This window comes from Oncorhynchus nerka, linkage group LG28 (genome assembly GCF_034236695.1).
Source record: "Oncorhynchus nerka isolate Pitt River linkage group LG28, Oner_Uvic_2.0, whole genome shotgun sequence".
NCBI lineage: Eukaryota > Metazoa > Chordata > Actinopteri > Salmoniformes > Salmonidae > Oncorhynchus > Oncorhynchus nerka.
The window spans coordinates 35,637,318-35,660,671 of NC_088423.1; the positions used below are offsets into that span (position 1 = coordinate 35,637,318).

Sequence of the window (23,354 nt, forward strand, 5' to 3'; positions counted from 1 at the left end):
ACCAAGCTTTACCTTCCTGACTGATGTCTTGTGATGTTGCTTCAATATATCCACACAATGTTCCTCCGTCATGATGCCATCTATTTTGTGAAGTGCACCAGTCTCTCCTACAGCAAAGCACCCCAACAACTTGATGCTGCCACCCCCGTGCTTCGCGGTTGGGATGGTGTTCTTCGGCATGCAAGCTTCCACCTTTTTCCTCCAAAGATAACGATGGTCATTATGGCAAAACAGTTCTATTTTATTTTTCTTCATCAGACCAGAAGACATTTCTCCAAAAAGTACGATCATTGTCCCCATGTGCAGTTGCAAACCGTAGTCTGGCTTTTTTATGGCGGTATGGAGCAGTGGCTTCTTCCTTGCTAAGCAGCCTTTCAGGTTATGTCGATATAGGACTCGTTTTGGATATAGATACTTTTGTACCAGTTTCCTCCAGAATCTTCACAAGGTCCTTTGCTGTTATTCTAGGATTGATTTGCACTTCTCGCACCAAAGTATGTTCATCTCTAGGAGACAGAACGCGTCTCCTTTCTGAGCGGTATGACGGCTGCGTGGTCCCATGGTGTTTACACTTGCGTACGATTGTTTGTACAGATGAACATGGTACCTTTTGGAAATTGCTCCAAAAGGATGAACCAGACCTGTGGAGGTCGACAATTGTTTTCTGAGGTCTTGGCTGATTTCTTTTGATTTTCCCATGATGTCAAGCAAAGAGGCACTGAATTTGAAGGTAGGTGTGGAAATACATCCACACCTCCAATTGACTCAAATGATGTCAATTAGCCTATCAGAAGCTTGTAAATCCATGAAATCTCCATTATTTTCCCAAGCTGTTTAAAAGGCAGTCAACTTAATGTATGTAAACTTCTGACCCACTGGAATTGTGATACAGTGAATAATAAGTGAAATAATCTGTTTGTAAACAATTGTTGGAAAAATTACCTGCACAAAGTAGATGTCCTAACCGACTTGCCAAAACTATAGTTTGTTAACAAGAAATTTAAGGAGTGTTTGAAAAACGAGTTTTAATGACTCAAACCTAAGTGTATGTAAACTTCCGACTTCAACTGTAGATGTTGAGGACTATAATGAATATCACTTTGTCATACAAGCAAGCCAAACAAGTGTGCGCTTCACATGTCCATATCATAAAACTCATGTCATATAGTGTCAACATTTATGATCACTATGTTTGATCTACAATTACAAGATGACATGGCATCATACCCTGGGTTGTTGCGAACAGAATGAGATTGTTTTGTCTATTGTGAAGAAAATTTGCTGCAATTATGATTGGTTCTCTCTGAATTTCCCCGTGAAATCCAAAAACTGTAAGATCATATTTTATAACTTAGCTTGACATGGCAATAGGACAAGCTTTCATTTTTGGATTGCGTAAACAACAGTAATTGTGTGATGGCGGGGATGCAGGGTTGTGTTCCAAACAAAACTAAGTGTGCTTGCTTAGTTCCTCAACGACACAGCTAGGAGAGCAAAAAAAAAAAGCACCTTATAGTTGAAGTCTCTTCCGAGTCATAAAAGTGCATTGAAATTAATTAGGAACGGGCACACATTGGAGGGGTGTTTGGCCACTTGAAGACACCAGTTAGTCATCGCACTCAAACCCCTTGCCATTTTTTGTGTTGTTATGTTGCCCCTACCCCACATTTTTCAGGAATATTCTCATGTTACTGAATGTCTCCAGAGTATCTTCTGATTTCGTTATCAGCAAATGCGGTGAAAAGTACAGTAAATGTCAAATGCACATAAAATCAACAGTTTGGATTCAGTCTTGTGTCAGGTGAATTGTTGTGTAGTCAACTTTGGTCTAATCATTTTACCATAATCTCCAAACTGTTCCCTTTTGCTTGCTACGTTTTTTCTGTAAATATCAATGATGTTGCTCTTGCTGCGGGCGATTCCCTGATCCACCTCTACGCAGACGACACCATTCTATATACTTCCGGCCTGTCCTTGGACACTGTGCTATCTAACCTCCAAACGAGCTTCAATGCCATACAACACTCCTTTCGTGGCCTCCAACTGCTCTTAAATGCTAGTAAAACCAAATGCATGCTTTTCAACCGTTCGCTGCCTGCACCCGCACGCCTGACCAGCATTACCACCCTGGATGGTTCCAACCTTGAATATGTGGACATCTATAAGTACCTAGGTGTCTGGCTAGACTGTAAACTCTCCTTCCAGACTCATATCAAACATCTCCAATCGAAAATCAAATCAAGAGTCGGCTTTCTATTCCGCAACAAAGCCTCCTTCACTCACGCCGCCAAACTTACCCTAGTAAAACTGACTATCCTACCGATCCTTGACTTCGGCGATGTCATCTAAAAAATGGCTTCCAACACTCTACTCAGCAAACTGGATGCAGTTTATCACAGTGCCATCCGTTTTGTCACTAAAGCACCTTATACCACCCACCACTGTGACTTGTATGCTCTAGTCGGCTGGCCCTCGCTACATATTCGTCGCCAGACCCACTGGCTCCAGGTCATCTACAAGTCCATGCTAGGTAAAGCTCCGCCTTATCTCAGTTCACTGGTCATGATGGCAACACCCATCCGTAGCACGCGCTCCAGCAGGTGTATCTCACTGATCATCCCTAAAGCAAACACCTCATTTGGCCGCCTTTCGTTCCAGTTCTCTGCTGCCTGTGACTGGAACGAATTGCAAAAATTGCTGAAGTTGGAGACTTTTATCTCCCTCACCAACTTCAAACATCTGCTATCTGAGCAGCTAACCGATCGCTGCAGCTGTACATAGTCCATCGGTAAATAGCCCACCCAATTCACCTACCTCATCCCCATACTGTTTTTATTTATTTACTTTTCTGCTCTTTTGCACACCAATATCTCTATCTGTACATGACCATCTGATCATTTATCACTCCAGTGTTAATCTGCAAAATTGTAATAATCCGCCTACCTCATGCCTTTTGCACACAATGTATATAGACTCCCCCTTTTTTTTCCCTACTGTGTTATTTACTTGTTAATTGTTTACTCCATGTGTAACTCTGTGTTATCTGTTCACACTGCTATGCTTTATCTTGGCCAGGTCGCAGTTGCAAATGAGAACTTGTTCTCAACTAGCCTACCTGGTGAAATAAAGGTGAAATAAAAATAAAAAAAAATAAAAAAAACTATGCATATGCATTCCATATTTCTTCCGTAAGAAAACATTTCAATGTAGCCCTATCCGTATAGGCAAATTCCCACGAGTGTAAAGGATAACACATGTACTCTATAGGGAACGCAACACAGCATTTCCAGCCAGAGGAGCTGGTGGTATGACTGGGGACAGTAGTGTAGTACAGGACATAAGGCAATGTGAGGAGTGAAAAACATCCTGACAGCAGATGCATGGCGTGCAACTGCAGCAAGCAGGCACGTGTATCAGAGTGCCTTCTCTATAAAAAACAAAAAATGCGTGACTGGGTTAAATAAAGATGAGGTTAAACGAGGACAAGCCATGGACTCATGCTTCCAGCTTCTTAGAAGAATCTGTGGGTTTCACCATTCAACATTGTAATGTCAGGGGTGTATGTGAAATATTAAGTAAATGTATGATTAGTAATCGCCTATGTCACCATTAAAAAAAACGCCATCAAAATGAATCATACCCACACAGCCATTAGTTTAACATGTGAATATTCCAGCAAAACAAAAGCATAATTTCTGTCACTATAAAATAGCTCCAGGGAGCAGTATGGAGGATGCAGCACGAGCCTGGGCAGATTAATTAAGTCTGGTATCCATTATGAGTACAGAAAGTGATATTCTCACTTGTTTAGTAGGGTTGAGGGGTAAAAGGAATGTAACAGTGTTTGAGCTGTGGAATTATGCCATCATTCCACATACAAACTAGGCTTGGGTGGTATACCGTATAGCGGGGTATTTGGAAATAGCCACGGGATGGTTTTTCAATACCGTCAAAACTATTTTCTTTAATACAGTTGAAGTTGGACGTTTACATACACTTAGATTGGAGTCATTAACTCGTTTTCAACCACTCCACAAATTTCTTGTTAACAAACTATAGTTTTGGCAAGTTGGTTAGGACATCTACTGTGTGTATGACACAAGTAATTATTCCAACAATTGATTAGACAGATTATTTCACTTATAATTCACTGTATCACAATTCCAGTGGGTCAGAAGTTTACACACACTAAGTTAAGTTGACTGCCCCTTTAAACAGCTTGGAAAATTCCAGAAAATTATGTCATTGGCTTTAGAAGCTTCTGATAGGCTAATTGACATCATTTGAGTCAATTGGAGGTGTACCTGTGGATGTATTTCAAGGCCTACCTTCAAACTTAGTGCCTCTTTGCTTGACATCATGGGAAAAGCAAAATACCTCAGATAAAATATTGTAGACCTCCACAAGTCTGGTTCATCCTTGGGAACCATTTCCAAATGCCTGAAGGTACAACGTTAATCTGTACAAACAATAGTACGCAAGTATAAACACCATGGGACCATGTAGCCGCGATACCGCTCAGGAAGGAGACGCGTTCTGTCTCCTAGAGATGAACATACTTTGGTGCGAGAAGTGCAAATGAATCCCAGAACAAAAGCAAAGGACCTTGTGAAGATGCTGGAGGAAATGGGTACAAAACTATCTATATCCACAGTAAAACAGAGTCCTATATTGACGTAACCCGAAAGGCCACTCAGCAAGGAAGAAGCCACTGCTCCAAGCCACCATTAAAAAGCCAGACTACGGTTTGCAACTGTACATGGGGACAAAGATCATACCTTTTGTAGAAATGTCCTTTGGTCTGATGAAACATCAAAACAAATCAAAATCTATTTGTCACATGTGCCGAATACAACTGGTGTAGACCTTACAGTGAAATGCTTACTTACTGGCTCTAACCAATAGTGCAAAAAAGGTGTTAGGTGAACAATAGGTAAGTCAAGACATAAAACAACAGTAAAAAGACAGGCTATATACAGTAGCGAGGCTACATACAGACACCGGTTAGTCAGGCTGATTGAGGTAGTATGTACATGTAGATATGGTTAAAGTGATTATGCATATATGATGAACAGAGAGTAGCAGTAGTGTAAAAGAGGGGTTGGCGAGTGGTGGGTGGCGGGACACAATGCAGATAGCCCGGTTAGCCAATGTGCGGGAGCACTGGTTGGTCGGCACAATTGAGGTAGTATGTACGTGAATGTATAGTTAAAGTGACTATGCACATATGATAGACAGAGAGTAGCAGCAGCGTAAAAACAGGGGTTGGGGGGAGGCACACAATGCAAATAGTCAGAGTAAGTCAGAGTAGCCATTTGATTAGCTGTTCAGAAGTCTTATGGCTTGGGGGTAAAAACTGTTGAGAATACTTTTTGTCCAAGACTTGGCACTCCAGTACCGCTTGCCATGCGGTAAAAGAGAGAACAGTCTATGACTGGGGTGGCTGGGGTCTTTGACAATTTTTAGGGCCTTCTTCTGACACCGCCTGGTGTAGAGGTCCTGGATGGCAGGCAGCTTAGCCCTAGTGATGTACTGGGCTGTACGCATTACCCTCTGTGTAGTGCCTTGCGGTCAGAGACTGAGCAATTTCCATACCAGGAAGTGATGCAACCAGTCAGAATGATCTCGATATTGCAACTGTAGAACCTTTCGAGGATCTCAGAAACCATGCCAAATCATTTTAGTTTCCTGGGGGGGGGAATAGGCTTTGTTGTGCCCTCTTCACGACTGTCTTGGTGTGTTTGGACCATTCTAGTTTGTTGTTGATGTGGACACCAAGGAACTTGAAGCTCTCAACCTGCTCCACTACAGCTCCGTCGATGAGAATGGGGGTGTGCTCGGTCCTCCTTTTCCTGTTGTCCACAATCATCTCCTTAGTCTTGGTTACGTTGAGGGATAGGTTGTTATTCTGGCATCACACGGCCAAGTCTCTGACCTCCTCCCTATAGGCTGTCTTGTCGTTGATCAGGCCTACCACTGTTGTGTCATCTGCAAACTTGATGGAGTTGGAGTCGTGTCTGGCCATGCAGTCGTGGGTGAACAGGGAGTACAGGAGGTGACTGAGCACGCACCCCTGTGGAGCTCCAGTGTTGAGGATCAGCGTGGCAGATGTGTTGCTACCTACCCTCACCACCTGGGCGAGGCCTGTCAGGAAGTCCAGGATCCAGTTGCAGAGGGAGGTGTTTAGTCCCAGGATCCATAGCTTAGTGATGAGTTTTGAGGGTACTATGGTGTTGAACGTTGAGTTGTAGTCAATGAATAGCATTCTCACATAACTGTTCATTTTATCCAGGTAGGAAATGGCAGTGTGGAGTGCAATAGAGATTGCATCATCTGTGGATCTGTTTGGGCGGTATGCAAATTGGAGTGAGTCTAGGGTTTCTGGGATAATGGTGTTGATGTGAGCCATTACCAACCTTTCAAAGCACTTCATGGCTACGGACGTGAGTGCTACGGGTCTGTAGTCATTTAAGCAGGTTGCCTTTGTGTTCTTGGGCACAGTGATTATGGTGAACTGTTTGGCCATAATGACCATTGATATGTTTGGAGGAAAAAGGGGGAGGATTGCAAGCCGAAGAACACCATCCCAACCTTGAAGCACGGAGGTGGCAGCATCATGTTGTGGGGGTGCTTTGCTGCAGGAGGGAATGGTGCACTTCACAAAATAGATGGCATCATGACGGAAGAAAATTATGTGGATATATTGAAGCAACATCAAGACATCAGTCAGGAAGTTAAAGCTTGGTCGCAAATGGGTCTTCCAAATAGACAATGACCCCAAACATACTTCCAAAGTTGTGGCAAAATGGCTTAAGGACAACAAAGTCAAGGTATTGGAGTGGCCATCACAAACCCCTCACCTCAATCCTAGAGACATGTTGTGCAGAACTGAAAAAGCATTTGCAAGTAAGGAGGCCTACAACCTGACTCAGTTACACCAGCTCTGTCAGGAGGAATGGGTCAAAATTCATCCAACTTATTGTGGGAAGCTTGTGGAAGGCTACCGCTACCCGAAACGTTTGATCCAAGTTAACCAATTTAAAGGCAATACACTCAATTAGTATTTGGTAGCATGTCAACTTCTGACCCACTGGGAATGTGATGAAAGAAATGAAAGCTGAAGTAAATCATTCTCTCTACTATTATTCTGACATTTCACATTCTTAAAATAAAGTGGTGATCCTAACTGACCTGAAACAGGAAATTTTTACTGGGATTACATTTCAGGAATTGTGACAAACTGAGTTTAAATGTATTTGGCTAAGGTGTATGTAAACTTCCGACTTAAACTGTACATTTCAATATTTGTACCTACTTTTTAAGTAAATATCTGCTGTCAACTTGTGCAATACGTTAGGTGAAATGAAGAACAGGATCTTTATCTCCTGTCACAATTTTTCGTTTACCGGCAGTCCCCATTCACGTGGTTTATGAGCTGGGATCTTATCAATAAATAAAAGGTACAAAATTGCTGAGGGTTCACAAGGAGGGCATGTGTTAAGCTGTATTGTTGCATCACCTTCTGGTATAAAAACCATGACAAAAACTAAGTGAGAATAGGCATTGGCTTGACATGTCAAAGTGGACAGGGATGAAAACTAAGTGTCATACTCTCACAAGGCATTAGCAGTGGAATTATTAAGTTTGGAGCTTTTTGGGGCATGAAAAGTAAGGAAAACCTAAAGGCACCCAAAGGCAGTAACAGAGTGATTTAAGCACAGATGATATTGGGGTATAGACTAGAAGAGCAAGGCTTTGGTAGCCTACTTAGTGCGTTTATGTTTTAGAACTAAAGCGAAACACATACAACTATCTTTGCTCTGACACAAATAGTAAAAAAATAAATACTTAATGACCAGTAATCACCGGTTTAAAAAGAGAAGGACCATTAATACAAGGTAAATGAATACTTATGGTGGCTTAATTACCAACAGCTAATATATCACAGATACAATGAAATCAATGTCAGCATATTAAGACTGAGATGGATCTGCCAAATGCTGGAGCAAACAAATTCTAGGTTCTGAACCTCTGAAATTTCAGGTTTCCAAAATTTCTGTCCAAACTCTCGTGTGCACTTGTGAGCGGTTTGTATGTCCTTAGGCCAAGTCTGAACGAACTACTACCACTCACAGATAGAATGGAATGGAGTGGAATATAGAAAGAGCAGGATGTTTTCTCACCATGATTCTCCACCAACCAGAGGCTCTCAAGCTGAACACTATGAACTTCAGTACCTATCAGCTGATTCAACATGGACCCAACAAAGTGCGCATATAGGGGAGTATTTTTAAAACACACCTGCATACATGCCTAACTGCGCACTCCCCCACATGCACATACACACTTTAGTTATTGCTTAAGACAAAAATAATTCACCAGTCATTAATGTGCTGCATGCAATACTACGCCGTTTCAATCTTGCCATCCCCATCCTCCTCTCTGAGAAATGATATGACAGTGGGTTAAGATGGATCTACATGTAAAGCTATAATAAAGGACCACTGGAATGTTTAGGCAGGACGATAAACAGAAGGATGTGTCACTGACAAGCCTGTTCAAATAAATCTACTCTAAATGAGCAGGATCAAAGACCTGATATTTTCATCCAGTATACAGTATCACCTTATAACAGACAGGTTGCTGGCAGCACTTGAGTGGGAAATCAAAATGAAAACAGATACAGAGAGTATTATTTAGTCTCTTCTTCTGTGGTCCATAGACAAACCATCACACAGGTTTGCATCCATTCACTAAACTTCAGTTGCCAAGTAGCTCTCAACTCCCACACTATGAACACAAGTAAAGACAGTAAAGACAGAAGAACCAGGGAAGTAGTAGCAGTGTTTCGCCTATATTTATTTAGCAGCAGCGCAACGCTGAAAGATGCACTTTGTGACAAGTTACAACATTGAATTGCCCGAGAAACCTCCTGTAATCCTGGAAGTGTAGCCAACCCTTTAAATAGATGTACAGTGCACTCAAAAAAGTATTCAGACCCCTTGACTTTTTCCACATTTTGTTACATTACAGCCTTATTCTAAAATTGATTAAATCATTTTCCCCCTCATCAATCTACAAACATTACACCATAATGAAAAAAACAGATTTTTGGATTTTCTCTCTCAATTTATTACAAATTTTTAAAATAAAAATATCACATGTACATAAGTATTCATACCCTTTACTCAGTACTTTGTTGAAGCACTTTTGGCAGCGATTACAGTCTCGAGTCTTCTTGGGTATGACGCTACAAGCTGGGCACACCTGAATTTGGGGAGTTTCTCCCATTCTTCTCTGCAGATCCTCTCAAGCTCTGTCAGGTTCTACACAGCTATTTTCAGGTCTTTCTAGAAATGTTCCATTGGGTTCAAGTCCGGGCTCTGGCTGGGCCACACAAGGACATCCTTCCATTTAATAATTATGGAGGCCATTGTGTTCTTGGGGACCTTTGATGCTGCAGACATTTTTTTCGTACCCTTCCCCAGATCTGTGCCTCGACACAATCCTGTCTCAGAGCTCTAGGGACAATTCCTTAGACCTCATGGCTTGGTTTTTACTCTCTAAATCATGTCCAATCAATTTAATTTACCACAGGTGGACTACAATCAAGTTGTAGAGACATGTCAAGGATGAGCTCAATTTTGAGTCTCATATCAAAGGGTCTGAATAATTATGTAAATAAGGTATCTGATTTATATTTTAAAGAAATTAGCATACATTTCTAAAAACCTGTTTTCTCTTTGTCATTATGGGGTATTGTGTGTAGATTGAGCAACATTTTTTATTTAATCCATTTTAGAAATAAGGTTGTAACGTAACAACATTTGGAAAAAGTAAAGGGATCTGAATTCTTTCCAAATGCACTGTATGCCCCAGGAAGACCCAAGCTCTTATTGTGTTCCTGTCCAGAACGCAGACTGCTGTCATCTCCAAATGGCTCCTTTCACAGGGAAAAAAAGTATGTGCAGTTGCCAGGCAACTGTGAAATAATAAATACATAAATAAACAAACTCCCAGATGTGTAATGTTGCAGTGGAGTTGACATAGTGCCAGTACTGGACTCAGTTACCAAGGTCATCAGGTTGAGAAAATATGATACAGAGCTTACACAACCCACAACTCAACATCCATAAACACTAGACAGTTTAAGCCATCCGACATAAACAGTTAAAAATAAAACGCACTGCTAACGAAATTGTTCCTTTTTCCAACTATAAATACAAGACAAATGGGCAATTCCACAGTGACGGAATTACTCTGACACTCCGACTTTTCACTTTAAAAAAAGGTATGACAAACAAAAAACATTGATTTCAAAAAGTTCAACAAACTATATACAAACTCTATGCACAATGACAACTTCGAACAATTTACAAAGTAAAACAAAATATTTACTGGAAAAAATTTGTAGATACATTTTTCAAACAGAATTACAGTAAAACCTCAGTTTTATTCTGTCATCAAAGTTTGTATCATCTGCACAGTTTTTCCTGTAAATGTGTTTTTGTCAAATATTCTGTGGAAATTGTTGAAAGTACTCCTTGTCCATGGAGTATGGTTTGTTAAACTTTGAAAATCAATGGTTTTTGTTTGGTATACATTTTAAAGTGAAAATCTGAGTTTCAGCGTAAATCCATTACCATGGAATTGCCCATAACAAAAAAATAGGAGACAAACAATAAAACATATCTACAATCAGTCAGTCTGTTGGTTTAATTGCTAAGTAAAAGGCAAGATAATCAGGTGAAGAAATCATGCGTTATCACATCCTGGGCATCTGGGTATTTTCCCATTTCACCCCCATGTGTGAATTGTGAGTGAGCTGTTGCAAACTTTCCAGAAGCATTTCACAACCTGAGCATTCTCCTAGTACCTGGTATGTAGTGTGAGATCTAGCTCCATCAGCGGGGCTGGAGGAGTGTCTCACCCCAAACTTCTTGTTTTGCATTTTATAGCAGCCGTAAACCAGACAGAATGTAAATCTGCACTTTGAAGGTGCAGAAGAAAAAGGGCTTTGAGTGAAGTAAAAAAAAAAAAACAGGTATTCATTTCACCTCATTTACAGGTCCAGAAGCAGAGAAATGGGTCAGAGAGCTCAAGTCAAGTCAGACCATTGAAATACAATTCCAGGTTTTATTTTCATGAGTAAAGGAACAGGTTTTCCCACAATACCCAAGCTAAATTATATTAGGGGATCTTGAAAGCTTCATTATGCTTTGGAGAAAGGACTTCACTGCATAAGAAAAGTTTAACATAATTGTATCACCATTTTTCCAGAAAAGGTTGGAAGAGAGGTGAACTACAGTATACAAAAGGCACAGATCCAGATAAAATAACAATATGATTAGAAAATCAATTAAATGATTTTTAATCACATACCGTTTCGGCATAATGTATGCTTCCCATGATGTTGAGAAGCACTGCACTGCGTGCTGTTAAAGCTCCAATTATTTTATTCTACTATGGTATATTTAGGTTTACACAACTTTGAGCTCCCTCAAGATCCGTTACAGTAACATCCACAGTAAACACCACTTAAAATAGTATATGACTTTGGACCCTTTCAATGTCTGACAGCATGTGGTTCTGGAGGTTAAAACAACAGGTCTGTGTTCTCCTGCAGTAGAGAGAGAGCCTACAGCACATTCCACACATGACACTCACTTCCTGTCAAAAGCTCTTACTCAGCACCAAGGAGGAAGACAAGAATGGGGGCCTGTATACACACGCACACTCCACACTGTTTCAAGACAGAATGTGGACATGTGCAGCAGAGAGGAGACATACCCTTTTTTGGCATTTTGACCCAGTTTGTGAGTCTGCCTTTTTCCATACAGAATCAGTTTTACAAACGAGCTCAGCATCAATGTACTCGGTTCTATTCCTATTGGGCGAGAGTGGGTAATGTTGCAGGGCATGGACTACTTGGTGTCACTGTGCAGTTAGTTATGGTTACAGGCTTTGTTTTTTCCATTTATGTTTTGTGGTTGGACTTTAGCACGTATAGCTCATTGGCCCATGGGGCGTACCAACTGGTGTCACCTCGTTGGTCAGTGTGTGTTACACCTGTGCTGGTTGCCATCATTGGTGGGAGGGTATTTCACCTGTGCTGGCCTAGGTACTGTTTAAGAGTGGCTGGCCCAGTGCTCCAGTTCTCTTGAGAGATGTGGAAGGTCAAAACCTTTATTTGGCTCGCCCTATTTTGATTTCTAGACAAACAATCCTTTATCCAATCCTTTATCCACACTTATGACATTTGGTTAGCATGAAATGAACAATAACATGTCTCCAAATACACATCTGTTTACCTTGCTTGTAACTATGGAAACTACTCATACATGGACATATTCACATTTGTTTTTAGAAATTGAGGCAATGCTTTCCCACACTTGAGTGAATAAAAATCCTCTTATTATACTGAACAAAAAGTTACAGTTCATATTTTCCTCCATTTCCGCTCAGGGCTCCGGGCAGCCGAGCGGAAATGGAGGAAAACTCGCCTCCCTGCGGACCTGGCATCCTTTCACTCCCTCCTCTCTACATTTTCCTCTTCTGTCTCTGCTGCTAAAGCCACTTTCTACCACTCTAAAGTCCAATCATCTGCCTCTAACCCTAGGAAGCTCTTTGCCACCTTCTCCTCCCTCCTGAATCCTCCTCCCCCCCTTCCTCCCTCTCTGCAGATGACTTCGTCAACCATTTTGAAAAGAAGGTCGACGACATCCGATCCTCGTTTGCTAAGTCAAACGACACCGCTGGTTCTGCTCACACTGCCCTACCCTGTGCTCTGACCTCTTTCTCCCCTCTCTCTCCAGATGAAATCTCGCGTCTTGTGACGGCCGGCCGCCCAACAACCTGCCCGCTTGACCCTATTCCCTCCTCTCTTCTCCAGACCATTTCCGGAGACCTTCTCCCTTACCTCACCTCGCTCATCAACTCATCCCTGACCGCTGGCTACGTCCCTTCTGTCTTCAAGAGAGCGAGAGTTGCACCCCTTCTGAAAAAACCTACACTCAATCCCTCCGATGTCAACAACTACAGACCAGTATCCCTTCTTTCTTTTCTCTCCAAAACTCTTGAACGTGCCGTCCTTGGCCAGCTCTCCCGCTATCTCTCTCAGAATGACCTTCTTGATCCAAATCAGTCAGGTTTCAAGACTAGTCATTCAACTGAGACTGCTCTTCTCTGTATCACGGAGGCCCTCCGCACTGCTAAAGCTAACTCTCTCTCCTCTGCTCTCATCCTTCTAGACCTATCGGCTGCCTTCGATACTGTGAACCATCAGATCCTCCTCTCCACCCTCTCCGAGTTGGGCATCTCCGGCGCGGCCCACGCTTGGATTGCGTCCTACCTGACAGGTCGCTCCTACCAGGTGGCGTGGCGAGAATCTGTCTCCTCACCACGCGCTCTCACCACTGGCGTCCCCCAGGGCTCTGTTCTAGGCCCTCTCCTATTCTCGCTATACACCAAGTCACTTGGCTCTGTCATAACCTCACATGGTCTCCTATCATTGCTATGCAGACGACACACAATTAATCTTCTCCTTTCCCCCTTCTGATGACCAGGTGGCGAATCGCATCTCTGCATGTCTGGCAGACATATCAGTGTGGATGACGGATCACCACCTCAAGCTGAACCTCGGCAAGACGGAGCTGCTCTTCCTCCCGGGGAAGGACTACCCGTTCCATGATCTCGCCATCACGGTTGACAACTCCATTGTGTCCTCCTCCCAGAGCGCTAAGAACCTTGGCGTGATCCTGGACAACACCCTGTCGTTCTCAACTAACATCAAGGCGGTGGCCCGTTCTTGTAGGTTCATGCTCTACAACATCCGCAGAGTACGACCCTGCCTCACACAGGAAGCAGCGCAGGTTCTAATCCAGGCACTTGTCATCTCCCGTCTGGATTACTGCAACTCGCTGTTGGCTGGGCTCCCTGCCTGTGCCATTAAACCCCTACAACTCATCCAGAACGCCGCAGCCCGTCTGGTGTTCAACCTTCCCAAGTTCTCTCACGTCACCCCGCTCCTCCGCTCTCTCCACTGGCTTCCAGTTGAAGCTCGCATCCGTTACAAGACCATGGTGCTTGCCTACGGAGCTGTGAGGGGAACGGCACCTCAGTACCTCCAGGCTCTGATCAGGCCCTACACCCAAACAAGGGCACTGCGTTCATCCACCTCTGGCCTGCTCGCCTCCCTACCACTGAGGAAGTACAGTTCCCGCGCAGCCCAGTCAAAACTGTTCGCTGCTCTGGCCCCCCAATGGTGGAACAAACTCCCTCACGACGCCAGGACAGCGGAGTCAATCACCACCTTCCGGAGACACCTGAAACCCCACCTCTTTCAGGAATACCTAGGATAGGATAAAGTAATCCTTCTCACCCCCCCCCCTCCCTTAAAAGATTTAGATGCACTATTGTAAAGTGGCTGTTCCACTGGATGTCTTAAGGTGAACGCACCAATTTGTAAGTCGCTCTGGATAAGAGCGTCTGCTAAATGACTTAAATGTAAATGTAAATAAGGAAATCAGTCAATTAGGCCCTAATTTAGGGATTTCACATGACCGGGAAGACAGATATGCATCGGTCAAAGATACCTTGAAAAAGGTAGGGGTGTGGATCAGAAAACCAGTCAGTATCTGGTGTGACCACCATATGCCTCATGCAGTAAGACATCCCTTTCGCATTGAGTTGATCAGGCTGTTGATTGTGGCCTGTGGAATGTTGTCCCACTCCTCTTCAATGGCTGTGCGACGTTGCTGGATATTGGCAGGAAATGGAACACGCTATCATACACTCGATCCAGAGCATCCCAAACATGCTCAATCTGTGACATGTCTGGTGAGTTTGCAGGACATGGAAGAACTGGGACATTTTCAGCTTGCAGAAATTGTGTACAGATCCTTGCGACATCATCATGCTGAAACATGAGGTGATGGCGGCGGGTGAATGGCACGACCATGGGCCTCAGGATCTCATCATGGTATCTCTGTGCATTCAAATTGTCATCGATAAAATGCAGTTGTGTTCATGGTCTGTAGGTTATGCCTGCCCATACCATAACCCCACCAGCATGGGGGTACTCTTTTCACAAGGTTGACGTCAGCAAACCGTTCGCTCACACAATGCCTTAAATGTGGTCTGCGGTTGTAAGGCCGGTTGGAAGTACTGCCAAATTCTCTAAAACAATGTTGGGAGGGACAGCTTATGGTAGAGAAATTAATATTAAATTCTCTGGCGACAGCTCCGGTAAACTCTCTCGTGACATCTGTGGCATTGTGTTGTGTAACAAAACTGCACATTTTAAAGTGGCCTTTTATTGTCCCCAGCACAATGTGCACCTGTGTAATGAGCATGCTGTTTAATCAGCTTCTTGATATGCCACCCCTTTCAGGTGGATGGATTATCTTGGCAAAAATGCTCACTAACAGGGATGTAAACACATTTGTGCACAACATTTGAGAGAAAGAAGCTTTTTGTGCATACGGAACATTTCTGGGATTTTTTATTTCAGCTCATGAAACATGGGACCAACACTTTACATGTTGCTTTTATATTTTGGTCTCCGCACTTGAGGTAAGGTGACCAGATTTTGGAAATTAAATGCACATGAAAAAAAGGGGAAAAAGGGATTTTTGTTTTTATTAATTATAGCACAGATATGTACTAACCGATCCACAGTTCTCGTTATCTTATCTCTATCCTTTCTAGTAATTATAGAATCACCCATGTTTTGTAGCCAATGCTGGGCATGTTGTTCATGTGGTGGTTAAAATGTAGCCCATCACTGATCAAACATTCTCAGAAGGTCTTATAAGGTCTGAACAAACAAGTTTTACATGCAAATCTGATTGGACACAGGGTTTGATTATTTAAATATCAATTTAACTTCCAGAGTTGCTTTTTTCATTCTGAGAGCTAATCAGTGACATTTCCGGGGATGCTCTAACTCGGGACAGGCCACCAAAATCGGGGACTTACCCCGGAATTCAAGGATGTCTGGTCATCCTAACTTGAGGGCTGCAGACAGTTTGACACCTTACAATCATTAATGGATTTAAAACAGGTAATGCATTGACAGGAAATTTGAGGCATTTCAATATGACCATGTGATTTTATTTAGAAGTAGGGCACCAAAACAAATTGTAATAATCTGTAACGGAGGTTCTCCATGGTCAGGAGACTTATTACTATTCAGCTCATTATTTCCCATAATTCTTCAGAAAAGGATCTGATCCAAACTGGTAGGGAAAATATGCCACATAGGCCTAAACAGTGTTAGTGGGTATTTCCTTCTAATGTGGTGATGTACAGTGTAGTCATCATGATGTTTCTGGGTAACGGTTTCTCTCCGACAACAACCCCTACTCTCCTCCAACTTAAAATCTTACACTCCCTTCAGCTCAAAAACTCTGATACAGATAGCAGGGGAAACAGACAAAACAGAGGACACTATAAATACGTGTATATCCTCAGCCCCACTTAGTATACACGTATCAATTCAGTTAGAAGTGATATAATGCCTCTCAAAGTAAAAACAGTCTTGACATACAGTAGATCCGTGTGTGTGAACGTGTTGGAGAAAATATGTATTTCAACACCTCATGACCATCTGGAACAACAGATACTGGCTTAATGGATTTTATAGGGAGGATTGGAAAGAAGGTCACGCTGCAATGCAAGCCAAGAGAGACCTATGTATGGCTATTCAGATAAGATGTCTTATTACTTCACAAATAAAAACACACACATTCCTAACAGTTTTTTTTTTTACTACTCTAAATGAAGACTTCCAAAACTTCTCAAGGCTGGAGGTTGAGATGGGAGGAAATGTTGTTAAGCACCTTTAAAACATTAGCAAGGCTTTATACAGATCCTTTCCCTTTTGCATAGTGCAGGTTACACAAGTTTCAAAGCAAGGGAGTCCAGAGATACGGTCACAGACAATAAAACCTGGAGTAAACATATACTGGAAGTTCCCACACAATGATTTCATTATGGGTCAAACTCTGGGCTGTGTCCACTTCAGGACAGAGTCCCACATCAACAAAGCCCTCTCCTCTAATGAAAACAGAGCCAGATGTTACAACGCTGACGATAACATGTAAGGACCAATCAGAGCATCCTAAACAGGCTTGGAGGTACATATACAGTGCATTCGAAAAGTATTCAGAACCCTTCCCTTTTCCACATTTTGTTACATTACAGCCTTATTCTAAAATTGATTAAATTGTTTCCCCGCCTCAATCTAAACACAATACCCCATAATAACAAAGTGAAAACAGGTTTTTAGAATCTTTGCAAAATTACAAATTAAAAAAGGGAGGTGACCAAGAACCCAATGGTCACTGACAGAACTCCAGTTCCTCTGTGGAGATGGGGAAACCTTCCAGAAGGACAACCATCTCTGCAGCACTCCACCAATCAGGCCTCTATGGTAGAGTGACCAGCGGAAGCCACTCCTCAGTAAAAAGGAACATGACAGCCCGCTTGGAGTTTGCCAAAAGGCACCTAAAGGACTCTCAGATTCTCTGTTCTGATGAAGCTGAGATTGAACTCTTTGGCCTGAATGCCAAGCCTCACATCTGGAGGAAACCTGCCACCATCCCTACGATGAAGCATGGGGGTGACAGCATCATGCTGTGGGGATGTTTTTCAGCAGCAGGGATTGGGAGACTAGTCAGGATTGAGGGAAAGCTGAACGGAGCAAAGTACTTAGAGATCCTTGACGAAAACCTGCTCCAGAGCGCTCAAGACCTCAGACCGTGGTGAAGGTTCAACTTCCAACATGACAATGACCCTAAGCACACAGCCAAGACAACGCAGGAGTGGCTTTGGGACAAGTCTCTAAATGTCCTTGAGTGGCCCAGCCAGAGTCCGGATTTGAACCCAATATTACTTCTCTGGAAAGACCTGACAATAGCTGTGCAGCAACGCTCCCCATCCAACCTGACAGAGCTTGAGAGAATCTTCCGAGAAGAATGGGAGAAACTCCCCAAATACAGCTTGTAGCATCATACCTAAGAAGACTCGAGGCTGTAATCGCTGCCAAAGGTGCTTCAACAAAGTACTGAGTAAAAGGGTCTGATTACTTATGTAAATGTAATATATTTCAGTTTTCTTGTAAAAAAATAGAACGTTTTTAGCTTTGTCAGTATGGGGTATTGTCTGTTGATGAGGGGGGGAAACGATTTAAGCAATTTTAGAATAAGGCAGAGGCATAACAACACGTGGAAAAAGTCACGGGGTCTGAATACTGCTTAATGCACTGGTTAATTGTGCATATATAACATTTTAAAAACACAAGGATACTCTTACTAATGTCTTTAAAAAAATTGACAAGCCCCATGGGATAGAGTACATCCTGGAACTCCACCAGATAAGAGGTAGTAGATAAAGGCTATTGCTGTTTCACGGTTGAGATTGTATGACCACTCACCCTGAACCACTTAGAGATTCTCAATTGGATTGCCTTAATTCCTTACATCCTTTCCTCCCCTCCTTTTTGAAAAAGGTGAAAGGTAATCGAGGAGGAAACAAATACACTTGTATAAAATTAAAACTATCCTTTTCCACTAGGGCAATTTATGGTTACAGAGGTAGAATCCTCAAATACATGTGTAACGTGGTTAAAAAAAGAAATGTAGCTAGTTATGCTAGACATTTTATTGATAAAACAAGTAGTAATGTAAATGTATGCATGCTTTTCTCCTGAGAGTACAACAGCTGTTTCAAAGGGGGTGTGGCGGATTTCAAAATGATTCCACCAGAGGCACTCGAGGAGAGGAGCAAACTCCTCTGTTTACCTATTAACGAATTGACACGCTCATACATATGGCGACCACTTATCGGTTTTCGGGTCAAGGAGGAAAAGAAGAAGGGATGAGTTGAGGAGGATTGACTTCTCCCAATTGAGAAAAGGCCAATGACTGACCAGAGATGGAAACAAAGAGTAATATTCACTTCATGCCATGGGGCTGAATGTTAACGTGGAGAATTCCTGCCATGGTCATAGAAGGCACTAGAAAACAACATGTTAAAGAGATTGCCTCAGTGCACGCACACACACGCACGCACAACGTTGCATACAGTATGTCCGGCAGACTTGGGTTTAGGGACGCCCTCTTGTTAAGTTGTTTTCCTGGAAAAGGCAGGGATGACATGGAGCTTTAAGGAATGCAGAGCAGCGTAGCAGCAACGGGGCCACAGCCAGGTGGAGCTGAGCTGGAAGTGAGTGTGAGTGTGTGAGAGAGACAGAAAAATGGGGGTTACTTTAAAACCAGCTGCCATAATTCCTGTATACAAAAGACAAACTGCATATTTTCTTTTAACCAAAAAAAAGAAAACAAGGCCATTAAATTAACAAAGAGTGCATCCTCAAAATCCTCAGGCTCGCCTAATTAACCTAAAACTGTTTTTATTTAAACTTCAAAACAGAATTTAAGAGCAGGTTTGATAACTGTGCTCCAATTAAACAATGATTTTTATTATAACATCCACCCAAACAGACCTGGATAATATTGGGCACACTCATACACTGAGAGGCTTAGAGCATGAAACATTCATCAGATATTAACTCGTCATAATCAAAAGAGTACTGTAATGAAAAAGAAAATAATCTGACTAATAAACTGACTAGACATCTTCATATCCAACAGGATAAGAAATAACAGTCAAGACAGACTAAGGCATGGGTTGTCTTGTGTCAAGCTGAATATGAAACCCCTTGTTTTGTATGATATTATTTGAGCTTTCATGGGTTGTTTTCATTGGGTTGATTATCTCATATCTTGTTAATGTTCCCCGTATGGTCTCCTTTGGCTGTTTCTCCAGCTGATGGCGACTCACTATCTTCATGTGGGATTGATAGAGAATCTTCTTCAGTTACATAACGCTGGAATCTTCCTCTACAAGATTGTGTGTTGCAATAACGGATGATGGTCTCATCCTTTACACACTCCTAGGGACGTCTCATTAGAGACTGACCACACACAAACCTGACATCAGTCATTTAACTGTTCACTGACATGACAGTGACAGAGATTGATGATTAGATAGGAGAGTGAAAAAAAAAGATCACCACCTGGAAAACTATAACATTGGATGCAGGTCCGCTTTGTATCTCAGCCAGATCTATGATTATAGGTTTGTACAGTACAGCAAATATAGACTATATGATCTATTAACTAAAATAGTCTTCATAGACACTTTTAATGAGGTTTAATAAGCATTAAAAAAATGTAGGCTTTTACAATGGTGATGCTACCAATGACCAGGACATATTTTTAGGATAGTTTAGTCTCATTAAGGGGTCTTACTGAGAGAAGTGTTTTCGCCAGTTATTGAGGAAGGTAAAACTTGAGTCATGACCATAACACACACTTGTTCATAGCGACTCCCATTGGTTGAGTCGTGTGCATGCTCCTCAACTGCTGACCACAGTACAAACATTATTGATGCATGTGTGCTGACCATAGCCGTGGGAAGTAATTTGGGTGCGGCGTTGCTGCGATCGTTTTGCTGAGGGGTTGGGGTGGGGTAGAGCTGTAGAAACATTACTGAAGACGTCTATATCGGTCTGCTAATACAGGACTAGTAAAGGCCAAGTGCACTACTTTTTGGAAAAAATTTAAATTAAATGTATTCTGAAAAAATATATAAATGCACCATGTAAAGTGTTGGTCCCATGTTTCATGAGCTGAAGCAAAAGTTCCCAGAAATGTTCCATACACACGAAAAGCTTATTTATCTAAAAATGTAATGCACTCACAAGTAACCCGGATGACGCTGCCCAATGAGTCTCCCGGTCGCAGCCGGCTGCGACAGAGCCTGGACTCGAACGCAGAATCTCTAGTGGCACAGCTAGCACTGCCTTAAAATACTGCGCCACTCGGGAGGCCCCAGCATTTGTAACTTGGGTCTGATAATTATCTGTACAACACCGTTAATCTGATAGTACTTGTGGAATATACAAATACTTGCTTGATGTTTTCCAGGTTATTGAAATACTTTGCAAATGCAACTTACTTCTATGTGAAAACTGAAATGGTCTACTCTTCCTTTTCCATTTTAGTAGATGCTCTTATCCAGTGCATACATTTTCATACTTTTCCATACTGATCCCCCATGGCAATCAAACCCACAATCCTAGCATTTCAAGCGCCATGCTCTACCAAATGAGCCACATCATCGCCACAAACCACTTGATGTCTCAATGTACTCAAATATTGTATTGTGCATTGTTATTCTTCATGGTGATGGAAAGTCTCAGGGTACAAACCTACATGACCATACAGTAGTGTACATTTGCATTACGTGGTTTGTAAGGATGGTAAATTAATACTGCACAAAAAGTGTTTGTTTGATCAAGAAAACATTTGAATTGAATGTGGATGTTGTCTTTTCCCATAACTTTGCACCTTTTGATGTAAATGTTTGAGGAATTATTTTTACTTTGTCTGAATACCATTAGAATGACAATCACAGAGAAAGGGACAGGGCAACAACTCTTACAATTCCACCCATTGAATCCTGCAAGATACTGTGGATATTTATTTTTTTGCTCCTGCTACAGACTTCTATATCAGTCTGCTAATATTAGTAAAGGCCCAGTGCACTACTTTTGTGAAGAAAAATAAACAAATAAATATAGATTTTTTAACAGGGGGTGTTGCAGCACCCCTACTTCCCGCGGCTATAGTGGTGACCATGACCACACATAACAATGCTAAACTTAAGTCAGAATTAAATAACTAGTGTTGCATAAACTATTGTACCGTGTCTATAAAGTTTGTTTTGATTGAGGCAAAGTACTATATTAGACTATATGCCCATCCTAGGGGGATATATGACATTGATTATATCTCAATTCCATCCCAGCAGAAGCCACAATATCTAGTTGCTTTCTGTGGTCAAAAGAAAGTACAAAGAAATGTTTCAAATGATGGTAGGCCTATGACATACCCTCTTTTACCCCATCATGATGACAAAATAAATTATGCTGGAGAGTCTACGCTACAAAGTAATACATAGGCCTACAAATGACTGGACACGAAAATAAGCAACTGAATGTGGAGGAGAAAACTACAAATACCCTTTGAAGAGTAAAACATCGTTTTTGGAAGCATACAGTTGGCATCGTTCCCATTCTCAAAACAAAGGAATGTTTTTAACTTTTGCAAAACATGGCAAAAATATCTGTATTTCTTTCTTTACCTAATAACATGATTTCCAGTTTCTTGCGGTCCACTCGAAATCTCTCCTCCGTCCACTCCGGGTCTGGTAAGGCATGGGGTCCGCTCAAGTCATCCTCGGACCCGGGGACCGGGGAGTCAGTACTACGCTCGCTATTTGAGCCCTGGTCCGACTGTTGCAAGTATCCGCTCAGAGAGTCGCACTGGGTAGCCATTGCGCCGCACAGCAACGTTTCCAATGGCCACTGCGTTTCTAAAAAAAATGTAAACTACCACGTTGTGGATTGTAAAACCTACTTTCCCTTATTTATCTATCACTTTGAGATTTTGTCCAGACTCATTGTTGCGCATTGACTTCTTCCTCGACCGTTTCCTCGAGCCCCTCTGTTTTCCCCATTGAGTGGCGGTTTGCTGAGTCTAGAACACAAGTAAAGTTTCAGGTGTCAGACACAACTCCAATATGTGGGACTCCTCCCAAATGTAGTTTCTTTAGCATGTACTATTAATTTCTCTCATTTGTCCCAATCAACAGGTTTATTTTCCATTGACTCAGGTTTATCCGACAAAAACGTCGCAAAAAAAACATTTGAAAATGTGTAATGAAGATAGGTATAGGAGGAATGTTCTATAGATCGACAACATTTGTATTCGTTCGAGAGGTGTTCATCTTCTTTTGTCTAACTTTTTTCATTGCGACAAATTATGATGTAAACGGTGTTTTCGAATAAATTAGGATTGCCGAATAATTTTGAAGGTTACGCAGGTCACATGATGTCAACAAGTATCCTACCCTAACTATAAAGCTCCACTCCACATTTAATTCTAAGGGATGGATTGACATTTACAGAATGGTCATCTGGAGGAAAATGGGGGCGGGTCATGCTTTTTCAATTTCAATCAAGGGGAGGATTTGGTATTTTTGTTCAATCTAGTTCAGGGGAAGGTCGTGTAATTTATTCTCAGTGTTTTAGAATCAGTTACTAATTAGGCTATACATTTATGTGTGCTCGATGTTGCCCCTCATCTCTGATTCTCAGCTGGTTCTGCAATGTCAAGTGCGCCTGCTACGGAATGCATGCTCGGGAAAAGCACAGAGCAAAATTATATTTCTATTATAGCTGCTGAGATGGTGTAAATGACATGATGAGGAGGACCGAAGGTCAG

General features: G+C 42.0%; 1 protein-coding gene across 4 annotated transcripts in view; it reads right to left on the minus strand.

The window, feature by feature from the left end:
• The window catches only part of LOC115113181 (protein bicaudal C homolog 1-B-like), a 74,785-nt gene extending 52,114 nt beyond the window's left edge, over positions 1–22,671 (minus strand). The window contains exon 1 of one of the 4 annotated variants that reach the window (XM_065012778.1): positions 22,213–22,671. In XM_065012778.1, coding sequence (XP_064868850.1) covers positions 22,213–22,405 — 193 coding nt within the window. In that variant the 5' untranslated portion in view covers positions 22,406–22,671. The remainder of the gene's footprint in view (positions 1–22,212) is intronic. The other 3 variants (XM_065012779.1, XM_029640530.2, XM_065012777.1) reach the window with 3 other exon arrangements.
• Positions 22,672–23,354: the final 683 nt, after the last annotated feature.